The following is a 27103-nucleotide window of genomic DNA, read 5'->3' on the forward strand; positions in this document are numbered from 1 at the left end:
GAAGAAGCACTCGATAACACGGCAACAATATTATATTTTTATCCGACCGTCCATTACGAATCGAGTTCGTTCCAGACACGTTCGGGGTGCAACAATTTTTGCGCTGGGAACCGTGTACTTACACACAAAAAAACACGGTTTTTGGCCGCTAATCTTTTGAGTACACACAAGAGCCCGCGAGATGAACCCGCGTCGGTCATTGTGTGTGCCCCGAAAATACACTTACCCGCTTAGGTGCCATAACAACAACGATATCTATCATATGCAACGGTTCTGCGGAGGCGGCGGGTTTTTGTGTTCGGGGACTACGGTCGTTTCTTTTTCGCCTTTTTTTTTTGAATATCTTGTCCCTGGAACACCACGCCATTATTGATCATCGCGCCCGAAAATCCCAATTTGTTCACACTCGGACGATCGCTTACCGTTTTTTTTTTGTGTAGAGATACAAACGAAAAAATTAACCCCTCCCACGGCACATATATATATATTGTACATAATAATATTTTAGACATAGGTGTATATATTGTTATCCCCTTTGGCCGCCGTCGGTTGCGGCTGCCGTCGTTACAATAGGCGACGACAAAAAAATGTAAAAAAAAAATTTCTATACCGTCCCGTATACTATAAGAGGAGTACGAGGGCCGAGTCGAATCCGCGCAGCTGCTGTACGACTCGCCGACCGGATTATTTTTTATTCGGTTTAGGAGGAGAAAAAAATTGTTTTTTCACACATACATGCGTGCACACTACTACTACTACTACTACCACTACAATAATAATAATATTGTGCATACGAGATGCACTGTTGACGTTATAGTTGATTAATTTTTCGAGTGTTGTTTTTTCCACTATGACAAACGCGTGTCTGGTACATGCACTCAGGGATTGTGACGACGGCTGTGGAGTTGACACGCGCGATTACGCGTATTAAACAAAAGTTTAATCCTACAAAAAAAGGATAAAATGATATCCATAAAAAAAAAAAAACAATCGTTTGTTTAATTCTATGAACAAAAAAAAAATCCCAAAATCGGGCGATGTAGGTAGTGGTGGATGAATATTAATTATCTGCAAATCCGGACTGTTCGAAGTATGAAATTTTATCAATAAAAACAAAATTAAAATTAATAGCAAATCATTTTTCTTTTCATCAGAACCGATTTTTGAATAATACAAATTAGCAATAAAAAATCATAATCTCCACGTGGATTGCACAGAAAAGCGTTTAAACCGGAAATTATTACACACGTGGGCCGTTTACACTTTAATAAGTATACAGCAAACATATTATTATTATACACATAAACGAATCGACTGACTAAGGAAGATTTGAAAACGCCAATATACCTCACGACAAACGAATGAATCATAATAATAATAATAATAATTATATTATATATATATAATTATTTATATCAAATCAAAAATAGTCTAATCATCATTATTTTTTCTATACTCAGAAATATGATTGTTAAAATATGTAAAAAAAAAATTCATTCATCAATAAAAAAAGACAAATTTTGTTTATTGCTCGTGTTTTTTTTTTTTTTTTAACCTACTCGTCCTGTTACGGAATCCATCAAATAAGCGTTAGTTTCCAATATTTATTAAACTAGATTTCATAAGAATGTAGGTACATTTTAATAATAATAATAATTGTACATTTTAATGTTGTGTAATGATTGCATTCGTCGAAAACGTGACAATCTCTATCGCTATTCTATTCAAAGCTCACGCATAAATTATATTATAGTTTATAAAAAAAAAATTTACAGATTATAATGATATTTATATAATAATTAAACTAGACGATAGTTATAATATGAGAATTCTGTCCAATATTGTAAAACAAAAGATTTAAAATACTCCTTAACCGTTTGTCGGAGGTGTCCAGGTCGGCAGTACCAAAGGTTAAAATTAGCTTATAAAGGTCATCACGCTAAGGACGTGCGGTTAGTCCTACGTACGCCTTGCTTTTAAGTATAGAATATATACAACGGCCAATCCCGTGTTTACGGGATTTCGTAGTGCACTTGAAAGTTAAAACTGCATCAACAATAATCTAAGCCCCTAAGTTCGTCCAAACGAGTTTGCTGTTTGTAAAAATTCCCACTTTTACCGCATTATATAAGCAATTTATCCCAAACTTCATATATTCTATGTACTTAGTACCTACCTTTCAACAATGAGCTGCCGGTAAAAGTGTTGAATTAAAATACAATTTATTTTTCATTATGATTTAAGATATATTTCATTATTATTCATGAATGTTTTAATTTCTACACAATAATGTTGTACAAGTATGCTCCAAATTAAAAAAGTGAAACATTTTTTTCTAATATATTATCTTTTTAATCATTAAAAACATTAAAATTGAATGTATTCAAATATCTATTCTAAATGAATTTGATTTAATCGGGTAGAAGTTTAAAATATTAAAAAGTTAAAAAACAATAAATTACTTGTACCGTTGTTTAAAAAAAAAATGACATGGTATGAAAATGATTTCAAGTTCAGTAGGTATGTATAAATTCTTTACTCTAAACAGGGTATTCTATGAGGATTTAAATCAGCACAAAAGTAGTTAAATTAAAGGTTTTATTTTATAAAACTGATTTTACAAATCAGGCGAACAAATATGTTAGTTATTTGTATTATGTTATTCATTAGAAGTTTTATATTTTGTACATATAAAAACCGCAGAATTTGACTTAATATTTTTTACTTTACAATATTGATATTATGAACATATTATTTCAGAAAATTGGAAAATGTTTATAAATTTATTCGAAAAACAATTATGTTACCGTTTTGGGTAAATTGGGTTGGTGTAGTATGTTTTTCATTTCTTGCAACACCGGTAAGACTTTTTTTAAATTAAAAATCCCAATTAATACAAATTTCACTGACACAATACTGCTTCGAATTTTGTTTTAATTTTTATGATATTTTAATAGAATTAATACAGAAACGAAGTGCTCGATCCCATCCAAACAAATAAGATAATTTGCTCAATAGGTACTGAACATATACTGTAAATACAGTATATGTTCAGTATAAATTTAATACAAATGTATTAAATTTATATTACTATACAAGCTAGTTTACCTATTCTTATTATTTTAGTTTATTATTTAACAATTTATTGCAAGGAAATAGTTGTTGTTTAATGATCATTTGTGTGATACATTAATTTTGACTATAAAATATCTGTTTGAAATATAAATAACAATTATAATTCTTTTGTACCATAGAAATATTCTTTAAAACTTCTTTAGCTATCATAAAAATTACTTTAGGGAGTTGCATGCGGTTTGTTTTTAGGGAGTTTTGTATAGGCAATATATAAAAAAAAAAAAGAATTTAATAAATTTCGACCTTGTCAATTAATTTACCGTATAATTTATATAAACTTCAAAGACTAAGGTGTTTGATTTAAATAATTATTTCTATTAGTAAAAACCATTTTTGTTACGCTGAAACTAAAAAGCCAGACAGAATGTCGACCACATAGGATGGTCCAATTTCAATAAGATATTCGTTGCTTACACAACTATTTTAAAGAACCAGGGTACTACCACTTAAACGCTCTTCAAAATAAGTGTATTACAAAATATGTTAACTTTAAAACAGTTGTCCTAATTGTTAAATTATTTATTTTTCATTTGTATGTTAAACAATAATCCTATTTATGTGACTTAAATTTGTTATTTAATTTCTATTTATAAAGATCTAATAAATATATTAAAAATAAGGTATAAACTACAAGTTTTTTTTAAATATATTTAATCTTAGTATAGTAACTCATTTTAACTTTATTTTCATTATTTTAAAATATTTGTTTGAAAGATTTCACAAGAATATATTTTTTGAAACTATAAAATTTCATATTATACAACATACATTTCAAAAAGATGCTGCTTTAAATTCGCCCTATACAGTACAGGCTGGACAGAAAAGGATATGGGAAACAAACGTACGATATTGTTAGCAATGAATATGAATAATGCTAACAATTTGAGTCTCAGATTTACTCAGGAAAAAGTAGTCGATTTAAACTTGTTTTTGAAAGTAAGTAAAACAACTATTATTTTACGTGTAGGTAAGTTTAAAATGTCACGCAAGGATAATGTTATAAGATATCAGTCGGCTAGTATTGTTTATATATTTGAATGTAATTCTTTTTAACAATGTGAAAAAGAATCATAATAATAACCAATATATATTTGTATATAACTAAAAACATTTTTTTTGTTCACAGTCTATAAAATTGTGTTACTCGGTTGTTTCGTTTTTGAAAAATTATGCCTAATGAGAGTAAACACATGACATGCTGACACAAGAAAATGGAAGTTTGCTATTTCATTTTAAACGCACGCGACTGCTTTTAAAATGCAAACACTAGTTTTACAGAAAAATTGTCATATTAAAATAAACTTTATTATTAAACACAAATAATCAAATTATGTACTACAATGTATTTATATAGGACATGTGTAGATGTCATCTAGCAAGTATAAGGTAATGGATCAAAAATAAATAATAATCTATGGATGTGAAACTTGTTAATTTATAATATGTAGATATAAAACAAAACACAATAATAAATTATTAGCAAAAATCGAATTTGGTTAAAACGTATTTTATGTGTGTCTTGTATGAATCGTTAAGTTGGGCATTAGTTTATACAACTATTTATACGGTCCAGAACGTTTGATCTCGATAGAAACAAATTACCTTTTTCCAAAACAGTGGCCGCAATGATCTTTTTGATGTCTCTACCTAATTTTTATATTTTTTATGACGGGTTCAAAGATGTAATAGATATGCGTTACGCTTTGAAAAAAAAATGTTATACTGACGATTATAAGCTTTATATTATTGATAAAAACTGGTTTTTGAACACAAAAAGACCCCAATAACATAATTCATTAACTTTTGCCATTGATGTCGTTTTTAGTTAAATGTTTTGTAAAAAGAATATTGAATAATAGTTTAATACGAATGAATAAGTCAATTGCATATGGCCGCGTATAGCATTTACAAGGGGTCGAGGCATTTTTGGGGGGCTTATCTCCCCCAAGGTTAGTGATCGGTGTTTTACCGTAGCTATAAAATATAAATGTCATACGTGATGCAACTAACAATAACTCTTGTATCTAATCAGATGGTATTGTGAATGAATAATAAACTTTGTAGTAGGACTCGATACCTACTTAATAAAAACAAATTATTCAATTAGAAATGGTAAAATAAACTTTTTCGTTTTTAACTTTTAGGGACACTTTTCTTATTGTAATCAAACAGACAATCTTTCTTGGTGCACTATATTAGGTGAAAAAGTACAATTTGTTTTGCCTTCGACTTCACTTTCCACTAACGATAAGATATGCCTTACAATTATTGGCAGTATATTACATTATAAAAAACTAAATCTATGTTTCTGCATTTTTAAATCATGTTCATCAATGTCCGTCGTTGAACTAGTTTACTATTATATAATAACGATTGTACAGTTTTCCGGAAACCTAGTCTGCCCGTCAACCGTTAAGTCCGGTGCACTTAACATTCACGGCGTTTTTCAACTTAAACAAAACCAATCCCTCCCCTCGCGTGTCCGGACTCCATGCGGTTTTTTTTCATTTTTTTGGTCTCATTCGCCGTATCACTCGCACTCCTATCTGCGCTGCCTAGTGTTGTCTGGTAAAGAAACGGAGAGTGAGAGAGAGAGAGAGACGGAGAAAGAAAAGCCGCTTCGAGAAACCTGTATATGTTTTATACGTGAGACTCGTGACCGGCTATAGGGATGCGCACTTGACGCGAGCACGTGGTGAAGAGGGATTTTCGCCCCATACAAACCCGCCGTAAGAACCTCGGGCTTGTGTGTGTGTGGATACGATGATGATAATAATAATATGCGCGCGGGGGAGGCCAGCGCGAAAACTCGTTCCGCTTGGGGCGCTCGGCGACCGTCCCAAAACAACAAGAAAAATAAACACCCCCCCGCGGCGAGCGGGCGCCGAGGGACGCAGGGGAAGGGATCGTTGATGTGCTGCCGCCTCGCGCCATCAACTATCACTGTCCGCCGCCGCCGCAGTCAATACAGGACCGGCCGCCGATCCGCACGCACTGGTGGCGCGCAGCAACGAGCCGTTCCGTTTCTCGCCGTCGACGACGATCCGTATGATTTTACATTAAAAAAAAAAAAAAAAATACACCCCACAAACGTTTTCACGGGACGCGCGAATTTGACTCCAAGTGCGATTTTTAAAAGAAGAAAAAATTATTTGTTTTTCTTTATCATGCGTAAACCAACGCCGCCGGCTTCGACTGGCCGCCGGTTGTTTCCGTCGCGAAAGCGTGATAACTGACGTGTGTACCCCTTGTGCTCGCCAAGTACGAAAATAATACTGCAGTCGTGGAAGTATCCGGCACGACAAGGAGGATAATCGCGCCGAGAACCACGCACCATGGCGAGGCCGCTGATCGCGTTGATCGCGCTGTGCAGTTGGTTGCATTTGAAAGGCAAGTCTTGAAAACTAGTTAAGAAACAAAAAAAAAAATCATACAGTACGATAACATAGCCGGTAGCCCCAAACCGTCAGCTGAGCCCTGGACCGTGGTTATTATATCGCCCGAAATGTCAGGTTACGCGTTAACTCCACATAATTTTGTTTAAAAAACTAAATTCGGTCGTATATTACTTGTATTTGAAATACAATTTTAAACCACAAAACGTTATATTTTTTGCATTCGTATATAATGTGTTATATAGTTTCGAATAATATTTACAATGACTTAGTTTAATTAGTTGATAATTTAAATTACAAATGAATCTAACACAATCGATACCTACTTCATAAAGTTGTTTAAGAGTAAAAATGTTCGGAAACATTTCGATAAAAGTATAGATAGATAACACAATTATTATTATAATATATTATTTGTATACAAATCAGGCGACAGACGGGCCCGCGGTGCAACAAGCACTGGCAAACTAAAACCTAAGCTTTCGGGTGAATCCCCAAGCAATAGAACATTTTCTGAGCCTCAGAATCCATTTATACTGATATATATATATATATATAGCTCAGTATATATATATATATATATATAACGATAAATTATAACATACGGGATTTTTTGTTAATTTTGTCTTATATGGTGAGCATAATTTGTTCAGTCCTAACCGACTATAAATAAAAAAAGCATATTATATAAGTATTTGCAACAATTTGTATCGGCTTAGCTTTCAGATTAAAAGTACATACTGTTATTGTTGTATAGACTAGACTGAAATTAAAAATATTATGAGATAAAAATGAAATAGTTACAATGAATAAGAAATAGGCGTATATACGGCGGTGAGATCAGCTTTTATAATAGGTTTTACTTATTTGTATTCTTTATACAAGTAAAGCCCATCTGGTGTGGACAAATTAATAAGCGATCGAGCGACGTTTTTCTTGATTAAAATTTAAGTTTTATTTTTTTAAGGCGTGGGTTGTACAATATTATATAAGACTGCGAAGACTTAATGAATACTTTCGCAAAGTTTTTATTTTAACTTATTTTATTCTTAAACTGAAAACCTCGACTGTTTTTTTTCTCTCCATCTCACTTAAGTACAAGCACAAACGAGCAAACTACGGTATTGTTATTTTTACGAAAAAAAAAAACGCGAAAAATCGCAAATTAACATCGGCGAAGTCAATATAACAAACAGAAACAACATGTCGAGACTTTAGTTCTCCACCGAGTTGTATAAGCTAAATAATTGTTTTTCTTTTTAAACCGCCTTATTCCGAGTTTTACCGCCGTGTTCGAAATGCGGAAAAACGAATTTTAATTACAAGACCGGATATTAAACGCATAAGTTATATCACTACTACCATCCTCTCTCGCCCTCCTGTCGCGGCCAAACGTGCAGCAGCTTTATATATTATTATTATTATTATTATTTTTGCAAGATTCGCTTACACGACCGTCGGTTCGATACAATAATTAATTATGTTAGTGAGTAGATTTCGACCGTTTTCCGATAATACCACCGCGAGACCATTTGCTAATGACCGACGCAATTAGCGGAATTCATTCGTTTCCGATTCGGTCGAGGATAAGGGCAGAACGTTGCTCGGGGGGCAAAAAATTGAGAAAATCGCCGACGGCGCTTTGGAAATCTCAAAAGTCAACATTATAATCACCGGACGCGTTAATTTCTAAGTACGGCCAGACAACTATAGAACGGCACAATGTTACAGATACAATATAATATAAATATATATTATACAATATCATCTCTGCGTCCCTCAAGACCTTTGACGTGCACTACCTTTCATAACGAACCCGGCCGACGCGTACATGTTATATCGCCCAGAGCTTAAGTCCTTCTACACTTCATACTCGTACCCACACACAAAACGCCATCGTCTTCTCTTTGTTATTATTCGATCCGCCGCCCTCCGACTTTTTACCGTCGCATGATACCGCACGACCGGCGGTTTTTTTCATCATCGCGCTTTTTATACCGACCCTCTCCGTCTTTTTCCTACAATCGAATTACCAGACTCAATAATAAATACTAATATGATAAAGCTGTAAGCGGGCTTATACCGTCCCTATCGTACGGCTCGAATTAACTGTGCACGACGACTGTCGGTGGCGTTGACGTTTCTTCTCATCGATCATCGATCGTTGCTCCAATCCGGAACGGTAGCACTTATTTAATAAAATACATTGTAAACGACGATTTAAACCCTTTTTGTAACGAAACGTTAAACCGTGGTAGGAAAACCGCGTGTAATAATAATAATAATATGTATTTAATTGTGTACCCTGCCATGACTCATGATCTCCCGTACAACTATTACCACTATAATATTCTACCGCGCTGAAGCTTTCGCGGATTTTTCTAATATAATTATTAGTATCCGTGACTTCAGTTTTAGCATTCGCTTAAATATTTGACAGTTGTAGAATAACTTTTACTGTATGGATAAAACGCCGTTCAATAGATAACCCACGGACACCCATCTGTAGAATATATTGAAAAAGCGCATTTCTGTGGACATTTTTTCGATCAATAATCCAAATAATGCAGTTTGTATTGGTCAGGTGTTCCGACGTACAAGTATATATGACAAGTGACAACCGTCGATGACAAAATGATATCATAATAGGTAATCCGCGTTTCGTATTAGTTTTTGGGGCCATTGTAAATAGAACGAATATTAATTAATAATGTGTGTTTTTTTTTGGGGGGGGGAAACTAAAGTAAATATATCTCAATTACTCGGTGTTCATTTTGCACGCGTTTACCGTAGGTAGATGCTCTGTCCTGTAATCGCGTGTTCGGAACGCATCAATAACAACAGCGTACACGATACACTAGAGCTACCGGTTCGGTGATGTTTTCATTAGCTGACCCATGGCCCACACCTTCTAGCACGACGCTTACAATAATATCGTATAGTAATTGTAGTAATAGTACTGCAAAAGAACATTGTACAATGGACATGCATTCACCTGCACACAAACGACCACTCAAAGCGTCATCGTTGAGCTGAGCAAATCATAAATAATAACTATTGCCGTTGATGTGGGCATAAAACATTGTAAATGGAAATCAAAAGCTAATCGAAAATATTATATTTTATGCCAATGCCGAGTCCCATTTATCTGTCTGCGCGCGTTCTTCTCTGCAAGTAACAGCCTCTATCTTCTTAGCCATACAAATGGGGTCTGCAATACTCGGCAAGAAACACGCATAACTTTAGAGATGATCTTATTAGTATTGTTTTTTTTTTTTTTTTGTTATCCAGTAATGTGTACGTTAACGATTAAACCGTACAACGTGTTTTAAGCGCGAACACGTTATAAGCTCGTCGGCGTGTCGTGCAAGCCATAGAGGTTACAAAGCAAACCGAGCAAATCTTTATAAAGTCATCGAGTTGTATATTTATTTTAGCACGCCCGTCAAGCACACTACACGCTAAACGTTATTTTAAGAAATTATATAAACACGCCGTTTAAATTTATTCTCACCGACCCTGTCGTTTGGTCGAGGCTGAAAACGTTGTTGTTTTTACATAATAATATATTTTCCACTGCTTTTGCTTGTCCGTTAATCCTCCAAGCCGCGTTGCCGTTCATTAAAATCAGCCGTATGTATATTTACGCGGTGTGTCTATAAGAAAGGGTGGCGGTTGTGTTTCCGTATTGTCAGGTGTACAAATACCGGAGATTTCGCACGGTTTAACAAAACACAGCGTGCCAGAGAGAGAGAGAGAGGAATCGAGCGAGACTCTTACATCATAATAATAATAATAATAACAACAACAGTAATGTGTATGTATGTATATAAATTGTTCTCGCCCCCGAGCGAGTGTCTGATATTAATTACCAAGCGCTTTGTTGTTAATAACTGCAAAATGCCGCCCCGACGCGCTTTTTAAGCGAATTACGCATCACCGACGACGACACATCATAATAATGTGTTATCATAGACACAATATGCTGCTATACTCCTAAAACGAGTCACCTTCCGAATGCATTGAGATCGATATGAAATATGAAAAAAAAAAAGGCCCATTTTTTTTTGTATATTAACGACAAACGCGGGTAATATAGACTCGTTTAGTTAATTTGAAACGACTAATTTTGTTCTGTTTACAACTTGTGTCCCAGTTCGACAATAAAATAGTAGTAATTATCGTATCGGTCATCGGTGCTAAACATGATATTTGTGAATTTAATATACATAAGATATCATTTTAGAACTCTTGGGAATTCAACTCGTTTCGATCATTTTTATTTGAATAGTTATATTTTTCCATGGTTGTTATTTTCTTTTGTAGCCGTAAATGTAATTTTGTTGACGATATCAGCAACCCCAAAAAGTTTTCGCCTAAGCATGTTATAATACTCGATTATGCAAAGTTGGACGAGAGTGTCGGGCTTTCGACAAAATATTGTTTTTTTGTCGGTTCTGGGATTTCGCTTTGAACTGTTCCGCGACGGCAAAACCTTCAAAAGATGTATCCCTCGCTCCAATCGGAAAATATAATGCGCGTTGAGACGATATACTAGATTATGAACTTTGTTTTGGAATTTTACCACTATAGCCATTCCGAAGGATATGTTGTAGACGGTAAAACTGGAAGAGGAACACCAAGAATGGAATACATTTCACAGATTATGAAGGACACGGAAATAGGTAGTTATCGAGATCTAAAGGAGCTGAGTTTTAACAGAGAAGTTTGGAGAGCTGCGGCCAACCAATCGAGAGATTGAAGACCGAAAAAAAAAAAAGCCATTCCGAATGTCGATCGGTTCACTACAGTCAAAATGGACCACGGCAACAACTGAATAATATTTCAAAAAGACTCGAGACGAAAACCGATGCAGTGCGAGAATACCATGTATTTAGTTTGAAAGTTTATTTTCGGTTCATTAGCAAACTGCGCGCGCAAGACAAATTATTTCAAAGTCCTAACAGTTGGAACGTCAAGCGGCCACCCGCCTCCCGGGACATTCCCATTAACTTGTTCACTTTAAGTTTCGGTATACTTCCATTTATATTTATTACATGGATATGTATATATATATATATATATACGTATATGTACATGTCTACGATTCTAAAACGATTCGTATGTTTTTCCGTTTATTTGCTGTCTCTTCGGATCGTACGCAGCTCTTAATGAACTAAAACTCGCCGTTAAACTCCGTACAAACTACCGAGTGTACAATATAATAATATATATTATAGTCTCGCTTCACGGACAAGCAACCAAACGATTTCCGAAAAGGGTAGAGTTCTTCTTCACAAACCGTCATAAACGCGTATCCACTCTCTTATGTGTTAATCCGCGGCAACGTCTAATGAACATTATCAAAACTATATAGCATTTGTCGGGAGGGGATGTCCACACGACCGTCATTATTTTTCAGGCAGTTTTATGTAGACAATATTAAAGAAAAAAGAGGTTTTAATCAATTTCGATCACATCAATTTAATTTTAGGTTAATTTGTAAAAGCTTCAAGGTAGGTGCTGTTTTTAACTTATATAATTATTTCTACGAGTAAAAGCAACTTTTGTGATTAAAAAAAATGCTTTCACTGTGACTTTGGTTAGGCCAATATCAATTCAGTTTTTGTAAATTAATTAAGTTAATAATTGAAAATGTTTCAATATGAAACGAAATTTGTTTACATAAAAAAAAAATTCGTTTACCACGTAACCTAGTAAAGTAGCCAAAAGACTTGTAGGTAGACCTTTACGGAACTGAAATGGCATTTTGGTCAAAACATCAAAGAACAAACCGCTTTCTATGTCTTGATGATACCGCTACACGGCCGTTTTACCATCGATTGTATGTTAATTTAATTTTTAAAAAGAAATACAATGACGCCACTCATTATGTGTCGCCGTCAATGCGGGACCTTACAACGGGGTTATACTATTTTAAACATACAGAACGCGGTGGAAAGTTGACGCCGGGGGTGTACTGGGGTTCATAGACATATACATTGGACTATCCGTTTATTAAAAGTGTAGCAACTTTTCCAAAAACTTCGGCAATAAACGCCCTTACCCCGCCGTATACATTATGCAGGCCTTTTATTTCGAAATGAACAATTTATTTTACTCTCCCCTTTGTGTGTGTTTTATTTTTTTCGGCGTGCCACACCGATCTGAGACGTGAGAGATTATTTTCACCTTTTACGGCGCAATTGAACTTTGAAACCCATTCCGTGTTGGCAAATTGTCTCGAAAACGATTGAAACCCATTATAATAATAATTGTAAGACATCACTGCGTACGTGTTGTCCCGAAGGTCTTCAAAAACTACCTACCGAATCCGCTTGACAAAACTTTTATAATGCGCTCATTAAAAACACAAATCGACGTCACTCTTTGTTTTCTTACCTCCAAAGTTTTCTTTAAAAAAAAAACACGAATATTAGTAAGTTCGTCCGAATGTAATAAACGTAATATAAATAAGAAAAAGACAGGTTAATAATTATATATATATTTTTTTTACTTTGGGTAATTAATTATTTTAATCCGTGGTAGCATCCCTTTGAGGATGTTAATCGATCCACTCCGAATAATAAGATAATTTGTTTGAGTTGGTAATTTTTCATTTTAGCATTAGAGTCTCATCTGTTTTATGATGCGAGACGTCATACTCGTCCACTATATTACGCTGATGACTTAAGTTAACGCAAAGCTGGACAAGTTACTTCACTGCAGTAGTAAACATAAATTTACTGATTACTCATAAAATAAATAAATATTTAAACAAATACCCTAGTCCAGAAAAAAATATATGTAGTATAAATAATGCTTAAATTTTTTTTCTCTGAATATTCATGTATAACTTTATACCAGTTGAGGAATAAACACCTTCTTAAGTTACAAGTTACTATAACGGTAAAAAGTAACGTCCAAGTTACAAAATTAACGATTTTTATAACTAGTTACTGCCCGGCTTTGAGTAAACGTTACCTCAATAAGTGACAACAATAATAAGTGTACGTACACTTGAACTAAATAAAATATTGGAACTCGGTATAACACATAGAACTGCTAATAAAAGCGTTTATTATTTATGATACGAGACCTGTCAGTATTGTTTTTGAGGTGTCGGAGGATTGTATGAATAATGCATTTGGAGCGGTTTCGCACTCTTCCTTTAATTAATTAGAGCGTTAGCTCTCGAAAAGGGGCCTACACGTGGGGATAATATTCAAAATCTAGCCCCTCTTTTAGAACGCTATCAGGTTTAAATAAAACAACAATAATAATAATAAATATAAATGTTAAAAGCGACGGTAAAATGATATTTTTATTTTAACGTCGACGGTGTTGAGAAGAGTACCTATTGCATTAAACGCGGTGGTGTCCAAGAAAGGGTTACATATTTTACACTTTTGTATGCAAGTATGAGCAAATAATTATTATTGTACGAGAGTGTTGTTACTGTTGTACGGCACGTTGGAAACTTTTGCCTTGTTTTAATTAAACCCCTACCGCAAGCTTACGTCGCAGTTCTGTTTAAACCTCGCGGTTCGGATCAACGATGTAACTAATTTTGGCGATAAGAACATATATTTTGGTTTGCTAGCGTGTGCAAGCCAAGTCACCAATGCGGAAGTCCTCCCGGGACATCACTCGACCTAACCTCTACTGTTCGAGCGTAGTGCGACCGCCACGTTAACGTGACACCCGGTAAAACCCAGTGACAGATAAGTAAATTGTATTTTTCTTAACCAACAACCCCTATGCCTCCGGGAAGGGCGCAGAGCACCGAGGGACTTATGATGGCTATGCACGGGGTATTACAGAAGTCTTAACCTGTTAGGACCCACTAGGACCCCCGGTAAGGGATATGATAAATCTCCCTTCGGACAACAGCAGACGTCCAGAGTTGGTTGGTATATATATATATATATATACGATAGGATACTAGAGAAAATACCTCGAGATTAATTCTCGATTCTTGGCGACCGAGTCGAAGGGGCAGCATTTGTTCGTTATTTTCGCAATGTCTTGTCACACGAGAGTCATCAAAGTGAGACTCGGCAAGTAAAAGCTAAGCACAAACTATGGCAATTTTTAAAGAAAAATGTAAAAACTAATGTATTTACTAAATTAGAGAAAGTCCGACCGGTTACAAATAGCGAGTGTGTATTAAGCGTGTAGAGTCATTGACGTTTAAACGACTCGAAGCTGTTTTTTTTTTTATCATAATATATTTCGTGACATCACACGACCGTATTGGAGTGGTAATATTGAAAAGACAACATTTATAATATTATCGTGAATAATAAAATCATGACTCATTCGTGTCAACGACGATTTTCGATAGACCTGACAGAAAACCGGAGTTTACGCACAGTTTTCTATACTAATTTTCGAAAGCGATACTATATTTAATGTGAGTCATCTGCATTGAGTGTGTGTGTGAAGTCACGACCGGTAGATGTTCGGCTATCGAATAAACGAATGATACGATGTCGTAGCGAATTCCTAATGACGGCAAGCCGGACATACGTCATCGGTAGGTAGTCTGCCCACGGTTTACTTAACACCGGTCATAACCGAAACCGTTCACAACGAAATTGCGGATCTATTCCGGTAATCCACTTGCGGCAGTTCCTCCAGCAACTTCCGTATTATATACAAAAAAAAAAAGGTCGCTCGGTATCTAAACGGCGAATCGGTATAGTGTTTTTTTATTTTTATTCGTCGGTCGGTTGTCCTTGAAGCTTAATCGAAAAACTAAGGTGTCCGACAGACCGGCCAGGCGATAAATTACCGATTGGATGGTAACGGTTAAGGCACAACACTCGTCCGCATCCCCTAATATACGGGGCATATTAATAAATAACGGTTTGCCACTTAAGTCTAACCGGACATCCATTTCCGGTGGTATAAGCGGGCGCGGGACAATCGCGTACGACGAATTGCACGCAGAAATCTTTTTTTTCTCTCTCTCTCTCTCCCCTTCTGTCTTTCCCGCCGATCGGCCATTACCGAAATTGTAATGACGACGCGAGGGACAGTTGGGAAAACAGTGAAACACTGGAGAAAGGGAAAAACCCCCCCTTCAAAAAAAAAAAAAAAAGGCGATGGAAAAACTTTTGCGACGCGTATCAGCCGCAAAACTGTCCGGCTAAACTTTTATACGGTTCGCGGATTTTACCCTGTATGTGTGTGTGTGTGTGTGTGTGAGCGCATCGCTTTTATACATGTAATAATATAGATAAAAGTTTATTTTCGATCGGAGATGAAAGTGTCCGAAAAGAGAGATTTATTTAGAAAGGAGGGATAAACTTTGCGCGATACAGGTGCTCCGTCACGTCGAGTCGTATCAATTGTTTTCTTTTTTTCATTTGTTTTGTATTTTTTTTCTTCTTTCCTGACAGTTTGTTTGTCTTTGCCGATTGAGTTTTTCGGTCGACAAAAAACAGACGGACGAGAAAAGCTTCGCCGAACGCACACAAACACACACACACACACACATTAAACAGCGTATCGGGTGTTATTAAATCGAAACACTCTTAAGGTTGTTGTCACGGTTACACACACATAAGCAATTGTTACGGCGGCAGTTATAAAAAAAAAAAAAAATTACAAAAATTCCGACAGCAAGAAACGTTTCGAGAGAAACATATGCCATCAACACTCGCCAAAGTATACCGCCTGGAATTCACTCACAAAAAGTACCGCGCGTCTCGTCCGTATTATATCCATATCCATAATAGTATAAACAACGATAATACCATAACGTACATATTATTATACACACAACTCCGTCGTAATTACACAGTATATATTTTTTTTATGTCCATATACGCTTCAAATGTGTACGACGCAGACTGCCGCCGGATCAACGTCATCGTAATAGTGTTATATTATTTTTATTCGCTCGTTGTGTTTCCTGTATAACCACTAAGATATGCGTTTACCCAATATACTAATGATTTTTGCCATACACGTGGAAATACAATATTATGTGTTTTGAAAAAATTATCATAATATTATAATAAATAAACCGCATAATTATACTTACGCGTCACGAGTAGGTACAAGAGGGATAGGTAAAAATTATCAAAATGTCAACCGATACTAGTGTCAACATTTATGAAAATTTACCTAAAGTGGATTATCCGAATTATTAATAGGTGTTAACAGTGTAAATGTAATTAAATAAATACATCAAGTTGTAATAAAGATGTCCAACAGCCCGGATTTTAGCTAAGTCTGCGTAGAAAAACCAATTAGATGATGCGGTAGACGAGCATTATGTAAGTTTCCCAATGCTCTTTAATGCGTTTCGTTATTTAATTGACCCGGCAATGTCGGTCGGAGTTCATAGATCCTGCACCCCTCGCAAAAGGTATTGCACATATCACAGTGGACGTGCTGAAAACTTGACACGGCTTTCGGTGTTATTACTATACTGAGCTGGATGGGGACGTTGGATCGTCTGCGGCGGAGGGGTAGAGGGAAAGGTGAGCGGCGAGGGGAAGATTTAAAACGTCCTCCGCACAGTATTATACGAGGGTCGTGACGGATTATCTTTTGGAAAGGTACGAAAGGGGGATTTCTGGAAATTACACGGGGCGGCGAAGGACTGGGAATGGGCCGTTTGGGGAATTTTCGGCTATTCCCGGTGAAAAGAACAGGGTATGTATAAGGGTAAGTGTGTACTGCACAGGAGAACATTACCGAAATCCTCTTGTTTTCCGCCGCCGTCCCCTATTGTTTTTTCGCCGACGTCCTCCCCCGTGCTTAGGCCCCTCATCAAAATCTTGTCGTGTTGTTATATTATATTATTATTATTATTATTGCCTATTTAATTTAACAAGGACACGCGATTACCTATTCGGTCGGCCGTTAATACCTTTTATAGCCGTGCTTGCACGAATAAACAATTAAAATAATGCCAAGTAAAAAAAAAAAACGTATAGCACGTTGAATTTTATTATTACACATATATTATAATTTTTTTTTTTAATTTCAATACTTTCAACGACGTGATGATAATAATTATAAAATGGTCCAAGATATTTTTCTTAAGACTAATAATATTGTACAAACAAAATATAGAAAACATAATACAAAAAAAAAAACCAGTATTGTTATGCAATAAGATATTTTACTACACGGAAAAAAATACATAGTTGGCCAACTAAATTTATGGTTAATATAGGGACACAATAAATTGCCAGTTGGAATAACTAAATAAAAAGTTGGTCCAACTAAATATTTATTAGCTATAATTTTAGTTGGGCCAACTATGTATTTTTTCTGCGTAATTTCTCATTTCCCAATTGCCATGGGTTTTTTTCTACCATCTATAGCCATTCTTCTTTGGTCTCGCACATCTATCTCGCTCTACTCCAACACCGTTTTTACTTGGTAAGGCCGGTACTATATTTTATTTATTATTGTTCTATCAACATTACTGGTAACAGCTGAATTTTTATTGATCTTGCTTCGCCTCTCCGCTCATGTCTTCTGCTGTTATATCCCAACTCCCAAACGACCTTCTACATAAGCTATTAGGTATTAATGTTATTCGGTGTCATTTTTAAAATTGACGAAACGTCATCGAAAAACATAATTAAATACACCTACGAAGTGCTGATGTTGTCGACAACAACTTTCTTATGACAAAACACAGCTGTTTTATTGACCATCGTCGTTTCAATAATTAGGTATAATAAAAACGCTCGTGGTTGCCGTTTGAGTTGTATTGTTTTTTATGGTCGCCATTGGCCACAGCTTTAATGGTATCAAGTTGACTGCCATGCCTTTTTCAACTGTCACGACGTATACGGACACAGTCTCTCACTCTCGGTCGTTATGGATTGCGAATCCTGTGGGATTTGCATTGTTTTCGACGTGTGCATCACATTCCCCCTACCGAAATTTAAATTCATAGAAAACCGCCTTCCACCCGTTTTCAAACTTTTCAGATCCGGGTGGCAAAACGCATTTACCAGAACCGCTATTCTGCCACAAGTGGCATTACGCAGAATACAGTATAATAATATTATCACATTATAGTGAAACGCACACCTACGGCGAGATGATATCATATTCCCTTTAGTGATGTGTGTGCAATAAAGACTTTTAGGTACGAATGCCAAACGTCTAACACAGTCCGGTGTATTGATGAAAAAAAAAAATGGCATAAATTATTATTATGAATATGCTACCCAAGGCCGATTATAGTATAGTAATATGACCAAGTTAAAATTGTATATATATATATATATATATATAACGAGCAAGGTCAGTGGTAGATTTAAAAATATGTTTACTATAAAAAGAGTACTTGCAAATAAAAAAAGTATACCTACTTACTTATATTTTGAAGCCTGCTCTTAAGAGATAGAACATTATGAAATATTGCTGGTCTTCGATTAAATATTATTAATAATTAATTATTCAATCGCTATTACATTATAATATATATTATATACTCATACACACACACACACATATTCATAAATTCTGGAATGTCGATAAAGACTGAAGATAAATTTAAAAACACAATTAATATTCAATATAACGTGTTTCAAAATGTTTTTTCTTAATTGAATAGTCGTGTTTTGTCAATTCAATTAGTCCATCATAATATTATTACGTAACCGACTAGATAAGGTAGGAAGTGATCAACATCATTTGGTGTTGGTGATTTTTTTTTTTTTGGCAACAGCTATAGCCCTCACTACCCACTTATTCTATATCTGCCTATGCTAAAAGCATCTTCCCACAGCCCTAAAGATGGACAGGATCTTATGATAAGACGTTATAAAAATCGTTGAAAACTAAGTTGTATTATACCAAGCAAGAGAGTGGTGCCGAAGTATTGGAAGAAATTACCATATTTAGCTATAAACCTAATAAATAATAATATTTAATTTCTTGATTTAATCAATATCAAAATTTGTTTTCAAATATATTATATTACAAACGGTCCGGCATTTTCAGAAGCCTAATAAAATAATCGAGACGGGGATGATGTTGTACTTAACTTGAGTCAAGTTAGAGAGGTAACATTGAATTCGGTCAAGTTAACCAATTATTGTTTATTTTTTGTAATTCAATTAGTTCTTTATGTTATATTTATACACAGCGGAGTTCATAGTATGAATTAACCAAAGAAGTACTTGTTTTTCTTATATCTTTTTTTCTAAAATAATTTTCCGGGACAGAAACTTCCTTAGTTAACCCAAAATCCTACTTACACCCTTAAGTAAATCATTTAATTGTTTGAGCATTTTGAAGTAGGTGTCAAAATTAGATTTCTAGTCTTTACCCACTCAGTAGTGCAATTCGAAGTTTGTTTAAAGCATACAAGCTTAACATAATGCTAACGAAGTCCGTTGTTTAAAGCCCAACCTAGTTAGGATTTTTTTTTGTTTTGAACGTTTTCAAGAATTTTAAAAATTCGGATCAATATTTTGTTGAGACTCGGAAATTTGACGTTTATTTCTAATGTAAATAACTGTAGTTACTTTGTGACGTTGGCCAAACGCCAAATCGATTTAAACAAGTTTTTGAAATCGAATAATAATCTTTACAGCGTACGCCGAAGCGACTGGAAATAAATTTAACTATTTTCAAAACACACTAATTGACTGAAAAACATTAGTGCTAGGCAAATCGGCATTCGGTCGACACGCGCAGTGCTATATAATACCCTGTGTCTCGGGAAATTATTTCAAGTGACCAATCAAGTACATATCCGGTTCTCGATTGCACAATACATATATATCATACATACATACATATAATATTTGTCGGTCCAATAATTCCATTAAGCTTCAGTCGTGATCAGATATGAAATGAACGTGTCTGAGAACATGTGAAACGATCACTCCTCGCAGTGATTGATAACGTCTATAGGCATCTCTGTAGGTATTGGCTATAATAATATTATGTCCTACGCGGTCGCAGACACGGCAAACGTATAAAACAATTTTTTCCGTTTTTTTAATTAACTGATTTATGGTCCGAGTGAGCGACGGGAACGGTCAAAACCGGTGCCAAAAAGGAAAACCGTGCTCATAAACGCGAGCGAGCTAGCAAAAAAAAAAAAACCGGACTCGTAAGTAAACATGGAGAATTTTTAATCGAACGATAACAATAGCAGCCACGGCGTTTGTTGTCATAATTTTTTTTTCATCCCTTTTTTTTTTATCAAATTTTTCTTCCTTTATGTTTTTGCCCCTTTACCGCGTTGCCGTCCAACACAATGCACGACGACTATGGCAAAAATCTCGTTCACTTAACGATCCTGGTCGTGACCAACAAGTGTTGTGCGTGCCGATTTTCTGTGTCTCGTTGGTCCGGTATTCGACCCGTTCCCATATAAATAATTTCTTCTTCTTTAGAAATACAATTCTGTTTTTTTTTTAATTTTTGTTACCCCCTTCGTTTTGGCCGGCCTAAAATGTATTCCAGACAATCCGGCCGTCGTCGCGATAACATCAAATACGTTTTTGTACGGCAGCTACTGTTGCGGCTAATAATAATAACAGCGTAATACATGTATGGAACGAACCCAAAGGCACGTCGATGATGATGAGAAAAAAAATAAATACCCGAGTACCCCGACGATTGCGCACACGAATGCCCAAAGTAGATTGAGTTATTTATTTTTATTTATATTCATTCGGAATAGCTTTTTTTTTTCGTTTTGTCCGCCCCGGGGTCGTAAAACGCGCTGGTCGGTACAATATATCGAATGGCAAGCACCGTGCTCGTGTTGGCAAATAGCATACATACACGCGGTATAGAAAAACTTGTATGTATACAGCGTTTGCAATGCAATACTTACGTAAGGCCGGAAGGCAAATGGCGCGAGGGGTCGTGAAAATCTGTTGGGGTTACATAATTATAATGTAATAGATTTTCGATGGAACCCGACAACTCAAACATTGGCCATTTTGGGTGAAACTCTACTCGGCCGACAACAGTTCAACGAGTTTATACCGTATGGAAAACTGCACTGCACGTATCCATTATAAGTAGCAAGTGCAATGAATCGAATGCGGATTGCAAAATGTAGTTTGCTTACTCGTAAAACGGCAATGATGACATTGATTTTTTTTTTTTTTTTTGAAAGCCAGTACCTAGTAAAAGCGTTTACTTCACGATAATCGGTGGTCAGGTGTAATAGTAATTTGAACGGAAAATATTAAATTCAACAACAACACAAACCATTTTTCCTGTAACCAGTGTTAGGCGTTAGCCTATGGTACATTGTCTAAGGTACGCAATTCGTTAAGTGCGATTATAAGCATACTCGTTTCTAAAATTAAGTAGAAATAATTTTTAAAAAATACCCTATGACTTATTAGTTATTTTATGTTGAGTATGAAAGAAAAATGTAACTATAAAAGTTTAAAAATTAATCGCACAACATATTAAAAACGTATAAACGCACAAAAGACGGTCAACGACGTGCTTTTTTATTCAATTATGTTCACTCATATATTATTAGTATGATTTTATGAAACTAAGTACTATCATAATCAGTATGTTATTGTTATTGGTTAGAACTTTTTCATGTGAGATTTCTCTATGATGTGAATTGTTTCGACCAACCGATGAATTATTTACCTCTAGTGAATTCGTTCATTAATAAACTAAAAACCTGTTTCATTAAAGGAATTACACATCTAACGGTGCTGACTGCGGGTTTAAACAGTAAATTAATTTGCCTAAGACAAATCTTTATTTAGTTTAACCCTCTGGCTCTGGGGGAAGAGGGAGTTTCTACAAAACCGGGGCCTCTGAGTTTGCATAGAATTCTTAGATCTCTCAACAACTATATAATATTTATTACTAAGTTAAAGTAAATATTCATAATAAAATAAACAAGACATATTAATATATATATATATATATATAACACACGTGTCCTGTAATCCTTAGGGATGCAGACAGATTAAATGAAGTCGAGTTGTGTACAAACAAATATATACCTTCGGCCGTTCAAGTAGTAAAAGGAATATTTAATTTCATTTGGTAGAATAAAATTGTAGTTGACGTCCTACTGTTTCATTTTTTGTCCCGTCCTTTTTATCTATACATTTTATTGTGGAAAAATATGAATTGAATAAAATGTATGTACTGCTTATGTACAATATTCTGATGGTTAAAATGATCATAGCATAATTGTTGTTCTGTTTCTTTATCCTTTTTTGTCAGCACACTGTACCCTGCGGGAAATCTGAATACTGGCAAGTAAGTATATGTTATCTTTGTACTCGGTGTACAACATTATAAAGCAACTTCTGTATGATTTTCAACAAGTTGTATTCTAAAATAATATTAATAATAAAGACATTTATAAGCTGAGTTTAATTGCAATAAATTCAAGACGGAACAACGCCACTGTGTGGAAAAAACAGTTTTTTCATTTAGTCGAATGCGCGTTGTTATTACCCGTCGCGTTATAAAACGGAAAAACCGGTTCATCAAATATACAACTTTACGACCCTTCGACGACTTAAACATATTTCCTACATTAAACACCGTTGTCCTCGAACCTGGAAATATCTAGAGCCTGCTGGTATCAACTAGTCGAAATTTCTAGATTATATTATTTATTTTTTTAATATACACTATATAAAAAAAAAGTTCGTACTAGTTCTAGCTTGGAACTGAAGCTTTTCTAGGTATATATTTTTTTTAAGTAGTCTAAAACACGTGTTCCGTTTAATCATAAAATACCGACAACGAATCGCGTGTGCCGACCGTTAATCGATTCGCCGTTAAGCTTTTAGAGTACAGAAGTCTTATTTGGATACTATATTGCACAGGAATGACATAAAATCAATTAGAATCGAGAGGTCTAAATCCCAAAGAGTTTACTCGGGGAAACAATGTTAAGTATGTACCCCTCGGGTTCTACATAAGCCTCAGCAATTGAAGCACTTATACAAATCGGCAAACTACATGCCACAAGTCATTTACTACTCGAAACGTATTTAGAGTAGCGATTCCGTCTATAAAATAATAATAAATCATGCCCGTGTTCCGCACAAGTCTAAATCGAGAACACTTGTTGCCTTTTATTTGATTTTTTTTTTTTCAATAATAATAACACTATTATGTGTCGTCGATGTACGGTCGTAACGGTTAAAATTGGTATTTAAAACGTTTAATTGCCGTTTTTGACGTGCTCGTCTCGCGCATATTGAATTTTAACGACATTATACGCTCGTTAATGCGCTTTTATATATTATGTCATTCGGTTTACTGACGAAATTCATTATTTTTCCATTAAGCTTTGAAAGCGGGAATAATTTGTTTTTTTTTTCCATAACCCCTCACCTATACAGTTATGCGTGTGTGCCGGCTAAATGATTTCTAAACAAATTTACCTAGTAGAATACATATTTCCACAATAACTGATCGTGCGATTACGCGAGTTGCTTGATCGATATAGAATTATGATTTTTTTTTCATTTGCTTATGCCGCTGTAATCATATTCTAATTACTTAAACGTTTGGGGATGCGTGTGCGTATTGTGTATTGTGTTGAATTAAATCGCAGTTGAGACAAAAGCCATTATAACTCGACAGTGCCCCGCCGCGCAGTTACTGCCTGTAACTGAAATATTAAGTACATATATTATATACTTTGAAAACGATTTTCATGGGGTCCTATCCGTCTGTAATAACTATAATAGTTATATAATGGCAATACTGCTATAATCTTCCGAGGGGAATCGGATGCCCGTAGAATTGCCATGACAAAAGCTACTCGGCAAAAGTGCTGGTACACCCTTTTATTTTTTTTTATGATATCAAACAAATTAATTATTTTAACGTCGATATAATGTGAAAATATTTTTAATTGATTCCACGAGTTTTTTTTTTTAACTATGTTTAATCGAGAAGGTTATAGTTGAAAAAAAACTAATACCTATTAAACCCAAAGACCGTTGAAGAAATATCGTCGGTGTTTTGAGTTTATTGAAAAAGAAAATAAACTTGTCCACTAAAAAAATAAAACACCGTGTCCGGTATTATTTTCCGAGTAGCCTGTATAACCAACCGTAGCCGAAACGGTGTCGGAAATTGTATATTATTACAGAGTACACATTTGGCCCGTTCGGTTTGTTTTATTGATAAAACACACACACACACATACCTACACACATTCAAGGGCTCGAATATAATATAATAATACAGCGGAGTTCATTAAAAAATATAAACCCGGACGAACGCCCATATAATATACATTTATATATATATATATATATTATTATTACCATGTCTCTTCTCAACGCCACCGGTAGCTAAACAGCACTCCAGGTCCTCACAGCGGGTGGCGACCGACGGGGCAGCGGGGGCGCAGCTGACTGCGGCGCGATCACTTACACCTGAGACGTCATTTTTCTTTTGATTTCTACACGGCCATACACTGCATTGTGTGTTATTCAAAAGAAACACGGCGGAATTATAAGAATCACGGCCTATTTAAAAGACCTCTTCATTCTCCCTCGGGGTATGTATCTTTTTTTTTTTTTATGTATGTATGCATTGTCACAAGACTGAAACGCTGTTTTGTGTGTGTGTGTGACCCCCTCCCCACTCTACTGCCCCCGTATCGCCGGGATAGATCATTACACGGGGCCGCGGAAAGTCAAAAGGTTGAACGGAGCGTAACCCGGGGAAAACATCTGCTGTCCGGTGTGCGTGATTTACTCTTTGGGACATTATTAAAACTGGTGATAAACAGCGGGCCTTTTTGTGCGCGTCCTCTGCGCTGCGGCCGTGGATATATTATTATTATTATTACTACACACTGCCGGTAACGGCGAGGGGGCATTCCTGGAGGCTTTTGTCGACGACGACGACAACGATACTCTCTCGGTCTCCCCCCCCCCCGACCCGAACAGAAAATATTAATCGTAACCGAGAACCCCGTCATCTCGAATCGCCCCATGCCAAATAAATCATAAGCCAACGTTATATTGGTTTTGTGAATGCACGCACACGCGTACGCGTATCGTGCTCTGTTATAATCGTATAATAATAATAATATACCTAGGCGTAAGTATGCGTTACGAGATCAACGCGGTAAGCTCGGTCGTTGAGCAAAAAAAGGCTTAGGGGCAATATGCCCGTCGGTCCGCGGGTGGAGTGATTGTCAACGAAAGCGCGCAAAGACACAATGTGCCATACGGCGGAATGATGATCACAAAAGTCCGAACGGGTTACGATATTAATGTAATTATGTGCTACCGTGACAAATATATTTGGTTTTTTTTTTTAATGTTATTTTACACCGTTTGTTTTTATTTGATTATCTCACATTAACCTCAACCGTATACAATTACGTACGAGATAATCCATAAAATTTCTGTATACGTTCGACACTCGAGTGAAATCTGTAGAAAAATATATATAAAACATACATGTAAAATACTAAAAGAATTCTAGCTGTTGATCTTGAATTTTAACTATTATTTTTAACTTGAAAGATAAACTTTTATTATTTTTTTTTATAGAATAAGGCATTTATTCATAAAAGCATTTTCAAAATTAAAAGTCGGTAAGATTTACAGTTTTTTTTTTTTTATTAGACCTGGTTTTTAAGTACTAATAGCTGTAACCTAAACTAGTCCAAACGTAGTCAAGTATAGACATTGGACGGTAACAATAACCAACAGATACGGCGGCGTGTGTTTAATTAATTTTTAATGATAGAGCCGTAAAGATATTAGTGACGAGTGGTACTAATAAAAGTTATAGCCAAACGGCCAACGTCTGAGTATAATATATCAACGAATACATAAACGAATCCTTTAGGTTAGAACCTAAAAAGATGATAAATATCTATCAACATAATCATAATATTAAGTCGGTCTATTTTTATTATTATTACTTAATATCACTTATTAAAAACTTACTATGGACATTTATCGGGAGTTTTACGTTTTATTACCTATATTTAAAAAATCATTTTAATATACTTTTTGTGGCTTTATGCCTTAATCTTAAAAACTAATAATCATGCAAAATATATTAGCCTCAATTAGGTCCTTTTAGATTTTAACTACCAATTAATATCACTATAATAAACCTTTTTTTTTTTTAATTATATACAATATAATAATTCAATGTTTCTATAGTATTTTCTGCTTTCTTCGGTGAACCTTATATTTAATTAAAAGCTCTACAAAAAAAAAAAAAGTCCAAACCTCAAATAATAAAATACTAGATTAAAACTTAAGGGCTCGACATTGTGAAAGCCAGATGTTCGGGAACTTGAAATTATTCTATTGTAGTGTTACACGGAGGGCATGTAATCTAATGCTTGATATTTTTCAATGGTTTTACTACAATAAAATGTATACAAGTAGGTGTACTCGAAAAATACCACGTGTATATTTTGGCTCGTTAAAGGATTTCATTTGTTATTCGACTCTTCTCATTTGGGTTCATGTATATGCGCATTATATTATGTACAGCTCGAGGTTTAATTCCAAAGTTGTTGCTTTCTTACGGCAGTAGAAAAGCAGTTTACCGGCCGGTAAAAAGGGTAGTCAGAT

General features: G+C 35.2%; 1 protein-coding gene across 1 annotated transcript in view; it reads left to right on the plus strand.

The window, feature by feature from the left end:
- The first annotated feature begins 6098 nt into the window (after window positions 1-6098).
- LOC126843958 (protein sax-3-like) overlaps window positions 6099-27103 on the plus strand; it is a 66994-nt gene continuing 45989 nt past the window's right edge. The window contains exon 1 of the mRNA XM_050581771.1: window positions 6099-6525. Coding sequence (XP_050437728.1) covers window positions 6471-6525 — 55 coding nt within the window. The 5' untranslated portion in view covers window positions 6099-6470. The remainder of the gene's footprint in view (window positions 6526-27103) is intronic.

This window comes from Adelges cooleyi, unplaced genomic scaffold, assembly GCF_023614345.1.
Source record: "Adelges cooleyi isolate 19-005CV unplaced genomic scaffold, UGA_ACOO_1.1 ACOO_flye_CR_arks_rails_tigmint_CR_PRNA_108, whole genome shotgun sequence".
NCBI lineage: Eukaryota > Metazoa > Arthropoda > Insecta > Hemiptera > Adelgidae > Adelges > Adelges cooleyi.